The 7,034-nt window shown below is 34.0% G+C and overlaps 2 protein-coding genes across 2 annotated transcripts in view; both read left to right on the forward strand.

Annotated features, from left to right (window-relative positions):
• On the forward strand, nucleotides 730-1,499 carry LOC104772184. The gene is made up of 2 exons (XM_019242079.1): nucleotides 730-1,042; nucleotides 1,334-1,499. The coding sequence occupies exons 1-2, from the start codon at nucleotides 830-832 to the stop codon at nucleotides 1,379-1,381; spliced, it is 261 nt and encodes an 86-aa protein (XP_019097624.1). The 5' UTR covers nucleotides 730-829; the 3' UTR covers nucleotides 1,382-1,499.
• LOC104769190 (cytochrome P450 78A7-like) overlaps nucleotides 5,943-7,034 on the forward strand; it is a 9,075-nt gene continuing 7,983 nt past the window's right edge. The window contains exon 1 of the mRNA XM_010493342.2: nucleotides 5,943-6,379. Within this exon, the coding sequence (XP_010491644.1) occupies nucleotides 6,007-6,379 (373 nt within the window). The 5' untranslated portion in view covers nucleotides 5,943-6,006. The remainder of the gene's footprint in view (nucleotides 6,380-7,034) is intronic.

Genomic DNA, 7,034 nt, shown 5'->3' on the forward strand with positions numbered 1-7,034 from the left:
ATTGGATTGATAAATAAAAAGATCATACTTTACCCCCAGATTTTATTATTGATCGTTGATTAAATCAAAGCTTGTTATTTTTGTCCTATAAAGTAGAGATGTCAATTGGTATCTAAAACCATGGGCTGTCCGGTCCAAATTAATTTGGACTGGTTTTGGTTATTACCAAATTTAAAACGGTCAAATGGGCCTAAAACCAATTTAGCTCATTTATATATGATCTAAACTAGTTTGGACGTGGGCTGTCCAATAATCCTAAAAAATTAGGGTTTTTACTATTTGGGGGATTTTTTTTTTTTTTTTTTCGCCGCTTCTCTCTTTCTTCGTGTATTTATGAGTATTATAAGTATATTATGAGTGTATTATGAATTTATAAATCTTTAGCTTTATAATTATGAGTTTATAAACCTTTAGCTTTATAATTATGAGTTTATGAGATTATGAATTTTGCTTCAATCTGCAACCAATGGACAGACCAATTGGTCATGGTCCTATTTGGTTTGGACATATTTGGGTGTGGGTGTATTTGGGTCTTGACACATAAATGACCATAAATTGTATGTGTCCAAATGGACATGCCCATTTGGTTATGGACAGACCAATTTACAACCCTACTATAAAGTCAAGAACTTTGGCTTTTGTTTCTTTGATAAATTACATCTTTCTTCCTCATGATGCATCGCTTTGTAAATATCTCTCTGTTTTCGTTATGTCTGTGTATCAAATATGAAACCTTTTTGGTTAGTTAATATGTTTGTTATTGCAGAAGAACACGCCGTGGCTATCAGTGCCACAGTTTGGTGATTGGGACCAAAAAGGAGGAGGAACAATGCCTGACTACTCTATGGATTTCACTAAGATTAGAGAGATGAGGAAACAAAACAAAAGAGACCCTTCTCGTGCCAGTTTAGGCAACGAGGATGAGCTCATTAATCCACCCGACTCAGCTGCTACTTCAACTACTGCTAAACTCACCACTATCCAAAGCCAAAACCGACCTGACTTTTCTCCCATCCACCATCACCAACCACATTCTCCTTCTGTAAGTTTCCACTTCCTTTCTTTTTTTGTTTTTGCTTCTTGCATAAGACTGTTTCAACTTCAACACACAAATATTTGCATTTGCGTTTGTATCATGTTTTGGTTTGCATTATTATCATTAAGACGTCTTAGAGGATGAGTCATTATTATTAGCACATGGTTTGTAACATGATTTTATCTATACTTTAGAGTCCAATTTTTCTTGCAATCTATATCTTGTATATTGATTATAGTATTGAGCCGGTCTTGATTGTGACTAACATAATTAATTTGGTGTGGTTGTTTGGAACAGACGAGGAGAAGCATCTTCAGCTGCTTCAACTGCTGCGTCAAGGCTTGAAGGTTTCTTTTTTTAAGCAAAGGAGCAGTTTCATTATTGACTTGTGTGATTCGAATATGGAAATGTAATGTAATGACCCTTTAATATATGTTTCAATCCATTTCTCTTTTTCTTTCTTGTTTTGTGTTTTTTGGAAGCATATATATAGCTCTCTATTATATAAAAACAAAAAAAGATTAGGGGAGAGTTAAGCTAGTTAGTATGCTTTAACTTAAAAGCAAAACATGAACACTGATCCGACTTAAAAATATTACTGGCCATTCCAATACACATATATGGCAAATGGCAGGTTTTGAAGCAAAACAGTGATTTGATTTAAACATTGTGTGGAGTTAATTGGATTTCAGTAAAATTGTGTTCATTGTTTAGTGTTTTGAGTGATTTCCTTTTTTGAATCAGCAAAAGCATTTGATGATTTTTACTGTATGATACAAGTGGGATGTCTAATTATTAGGCTTATAATTTTGTCAGACGTGATGTTTCCTTCTCGACCCTGACAAATTTTGAATTTGTGAAGAAGATTCAATAGTCTGTCTCTGAGACACGCATGGGCCTGTAGACAACAAAAGGTAAAGAGATAGGCCTGTCTTTGTAGCTTAAAAGAGCTTCAAAATAGCCCAACTTAGGATCTCTTCACGCATAAAAATTAACACGTTGTTAATTATAATAAAATCTTAAAAACTCGGGAGGGCTTAATTCGACTAAGTTCGAAACGGTCCTGAAAGCCTAAAACAAACAAAGTTACTTGCCAAAACAAAAACAAAAACAAAAAAATCTAAGTATCGAGCGTTTAATTTAACTATGTTTAGTGTAAGTTTATTAGCATTTGGTTGAATTAGTTTACGTCTTTTGTGATTCGTAAAAACAATATCAACATCCTCCGTATACAAATTTTGTTGGTGGTTGTAATTTTACATACATATGTTGCACTATCTTGATTCATTGTGTTTTCTTTTTCTTGTTTGAAACTCGATATGAGTCTTATATTTTAAGGGTGTTTTTGTTCTTCTTTTTTTTTAAAAATAATTTCTGCAGTTGAAATAACTTAGATTTGTAGCCTTATCAGCCTATGAGTAGTATATTGATTGATAATGTTATAAATTTACATTGATTGCAACCAACAAAAAAAAAGACAAGAAAACACATGCTTATCTTTTAGTCTTATTTGGACAGAGATCGGACTAGTCCAATTGACATGTCTATATTTTGCCTAAATATAAGTTGGCCCCTACTATCGTGATGACGAAACTGTCAACTGTCAACATCATATGTTTAGTCTTGTTACAGCCCAACTTTCATGTCCCTACCTGCCTTAGGGTTATTTCTCGTTCCATTTATGAAAACCAATCTGTAAGCGCAATGCCAATGGTGATAAACTATGCTCTAAATGGAAAATATAAACCATATATGATTTATTAAAAGTTAATTATTGATAGACCACTAGCTAGTGGGATAGTGGTTTGGGGGTCGAAAGACTTCAGGATAAGCCGATTAGAACACCACCACAAATTGTCCCATTGATGTACTTCGTGTCAGTGTCATTCGAATATAAGAAATCTCGGACTCAATATCATGAACTCTACTTGAATTAGGAGTAAAAGTTCTCATTGATCATGTCTCTACTTTGTTTCCCTTGCGTACACAATACAAAAACATATGGACGACCAAAGCCATTTCCAATTCTTGCTTCCAAAATGTCAGAAGAGTTGAGACGTCCTGACCATATCAGACGGACTCTCATTCAAAACTTATTAATCTCCACTGACACGTTTGAACCAACAGTGCATACAACTTGTCGGTGAGGTCAAAGTGTTCTTGAGATAGTTTTTTCTTTGGGAAATTTCTCTTCATGGTTTTTATGACTTGTGACATTAATTATATAATTTTGGGTTTGTTGAGATCCTGCTGTTTATACCTTAGTTATCGTGCCCCTTAACTTAATTCATTGATCATGTCTTTACTTTGTTACGGCCCTCACGTATCATTAGATTTTCTTAAACCGGCCTCGAATATCCAAAATGCTCTCAAATCTTATTCAAAACTGTAAGCTAAATTAACGTGAAATTTGCCACCGCCACATCGTAGAATAATATTCCACAACACAATATATATAAAGCCTACTTAGCTCAATAATGATGCATGCATACTATATTGTGTTATACATATACTATTATCTTAATAGATTATGAAATAAAGAACGAGTATATAGGATGCATATAGAAAGGTACAATGTACTTTGAGTACTTAAGGGGACATTGGGATGGCTTATGTCTCCTATCATTTACTCCTATTTGTCTACCGCCCCATCCCCTGCCAAACCTCCCTTCTTCACCATTCACACTTTTTCTTTTCTTTGACCATTTTAAAAAAATTACATTAGTTAAAAGAAAACGAAATGATAATTATGAACCGATTCATTTTGGTTAATTTTGCAAACAGATTTAACATTTTGATAGATGTTGAAATTCGAACCTTTTACCTAATATGTTAAGCATGAAGAATGAATGATTTGGTGACTACCAACCTCGGCCACTAAGATTCCACCCGGGATTCCTCTAACGTTCACCAATTTGTTAAGCTTTTTATTCAGTATTCTTAAAACATTATCTGAAAATAAAAACGGTAAACGACGAGCTAGAAATATGCAACATACAAATTGCATGTGACGTTTGGTTAACTAGCTTTCTAATGTGATTTTGTATTGTCCTTGTTCTTATTAAAGATCATATATTCTCGTAAAGGCAAATTTTATTATGTGAAACGCCATTCTCTTAAATATTAGGTAAAAAGAAAAACTAATGTTGTTAATCATGTTTCGAATTTGATGTTCAAAATGTGCCACTTTTTCACATTTTGAATGTAAACTATAACTGATCGCAAAACGTCTTGTAGAATTTTGATTGAGCGGTGTTGAGCCGCTCTCTTCAGTCATTGAATAGATAGATTTGTTCGTCGTAAATGATAATCGTATTAAATAATTAAAATATTTTAGAATATGATAAATGATGGAAAGAATTAATAAGAGAGCATTTCCATGACTTTACACCATTAACACAAAGATGAGAATCTCGCGGTAGATGAATTGGTGAGTTTCTCGTTTTGTTTCCAAAAACTTCTGGTCAATGACTTTTATTTACCAATCAATATTTCTATCATTATTTATGTAACAAAATTGTGATTATATAATAAAATTAAAATCTATTAAAATAATGTAATAAAAAACAATAATTTATTAGTAACTAAACAACCGATAAATTTATTATTTAATATAATACCTAAATAAGACCAAAGAAAAAAATTTGGTAACAAAATAGTAATAAAATATTAGGATTAATCGTTGACTGAATATATTATAATATTCTAACGGAGAAAACTAATTTATTAGTAGTCGATCGATCAATAAAATCATTGTTTAAATAAAGTAAATAACACAACAAAATTATGTAGCAATAGGATATTAAACTAATCGATAATTAATTATATTATAATGATCTAACAGAAGATACTAATTTATCAGTAACCGATTGATCACTAAATTTATCATTTAATATATCATGTAAATAAGACAAAAATAGTTAGTAAAAAAGTGGTAAAATATTAAACTATCAACTATTAAAAAATTATAGTTTAACGAAAAACATAATTTATTAATAACCGATCGATCGTTAAATTTATTGTTTAATATATCTTCTAAATACGACAAAAATTGCCGAGTGATATTATATATAGATAAATTAGACAGTCGTGTGATTTTTTGAGTTGGGATGGACAAAACCCTAAAATGTTTCCTTTTATTATCCTAATTATTTATCAACTTTTTCTTAGATTGTAAAAAATGTCACCTTATCTCTTCAACTTTGTAAATACTCATTCATCAAATATTAACTCTAAAACTATATTATCTAATATACCTTTAAAACTACATGGTACATACTAAAATACTCAAATATTACATTCTACTTTTATTTTTAAAAACACTCGTTCTACTGCAAAACACAAACTCGTGAGCTTGATATTCTATTGAAAAGTCATAAACAGAAATAAGGATGAATCTGTTTGGAGTATATGCGATAATTAGTTAAGGCAAGTCTGTTGTTGCACGTCACAACTCTCTTAAGCCCACTCTATAACCGATTACTAGTCTTTTTTCTCTAAGGAACACATTCATTAGTTTGTCCTTCCGTATTACCTAAGCCGAAATATGCGGACTCATTAAATTCTTTTTTCCGTTTAACGAACCTCATTGAATCCTCTTTTAACTCACATCGATGCAAACAACAAAAACCAAGAAAAAAAAACGGTGCAAACGAAATTAAATTGCTAGTTAATAAGAATAAATTTATAAAAATGCGGAATTCATTATCATAACGCCCTCTCTCTCACACACATATCTTTCATTTCATCCAACGCCAAACTAATTCATGCGACTCACCTCCTCCCTCCACGTGATTCTCTCCCAATTTTTAACCTTATATACCATTTTCTCCATATATACTATAATTTTAAATTTTACATCAACATTACTTATAAATATAATCATTTCAAAACTGACGTCTCTCTCTTCCCATGCATTACGCATTTAATTAACGCTTCCAAAAAATGCATGTGGGTATATATATATAGACATGCCTTTACCTTCAACTTCTCCATTGTTCCTCTTCAAGTACTTTAATTTTCTCTTTAAGAAAGAAAGAAAAAAAAAAGTACTTACCTTCTCATATAAAGTTTTTGCTATATTCTACAACTTTTGTTATTACTTTTGGTTCGTACGTAAAAAAAGGTACATCCACAAAAAAAAAAACATGGAGTTGATGAAATTGGCTTCAAAAGAAACGAGCTACTGGATGATCGCACTACCTGCCGTTTTTGGATCCCAAAACCTACATGATGTCTCCGTCCTCGGCTATATCTTCCTCGCCCTTGTTTCTCTTTCCATACTAACTTGGGCTCTCGCCGGAGGTGGTGGCGGCGCATGGAAGAACGGCCGTAACCGGTTGGGTCGTGTCGCGATCCCGGGTCCTCGGGGCATACCAGTATTCGGCAGTCTTTTCACTCTCAGCCACGGCTTGGCTCATCGGACGTTAGCCGCCATGGCTTGGAACCGAGCCAACACTGAGATTATGGCTTTCAGCCTCGGTTCGACGCCGGTTATCGTGGCTTCTGAGCCGAATACGGCTCGCGAGATCCTGATGTCGCCTTACTTTGCGGACCGGCCGATTAAGCAGTCGGCTAAGAGCCTAATGTTCAGCCGAGCCATAGGTTTTGCACCAAACGGGGCTTACTGGCGGACGTTAAGAAGGATCGCATCGACTCACCTATTCGCTCCTCGGCGTATCTTAGCACACGAAGCTGGGCGCCAGCTAGACTGCGCTGAAATGGTGAAAGCTGTGTCAGCGGAGCAAAACGGCGCTGGATCAGTCGTTTTAAGGAAACACTTGCAACTAGCGTCCTTGAACAACATCATGGGGAGTGTTTTTGGGAGAAGATACGACCCCCTGGCTCAGAAAGATGATCTTGATGAGCTTACATCAATGGTTAGAGAAGGGTTCGAGCTCTTGGGTGCATTTAATTGGTCCGATCATCTTCCATGGCTCGGTTATTTCTACGACTCTATTCGTTTAAACCAACGTTGCTCAGATCTTGTTCCTCGAAT

Source organism: Camelina sativa, chromosome 20, assembly GCF_000633955.1.
Source record: "Camelina sativa cultivar DH55 chromosome 20, Cs, whole genome shotgun sequence".
In the NCBI taxonomy this organism is placed as follows: Eukaryota; Viridiplantae; Streptophyta; class Magnoliopsida; order Brassicales; family Brassicaceae; genus Camelina; species Camelina sativa.

What these genes read in the sequence shown, in the direction of transcription:
- LOC104772184 (XM_019242079.1), top strand. Translation starts at nt 830, where the DNA reads ATGCCTGACTACTCTATGGATTTCACTAAGATTAGAGAGATGAGGAAA. An exon ending in ACCAACCACATTCTCCTTCT is followed by an intron (nt 1,043 to 1,333) that starts GTAAGTTTCCAC and finishes TGTTTGGAACAG; the next exon opens with ACGAGGAGAAGCATCTTCAG.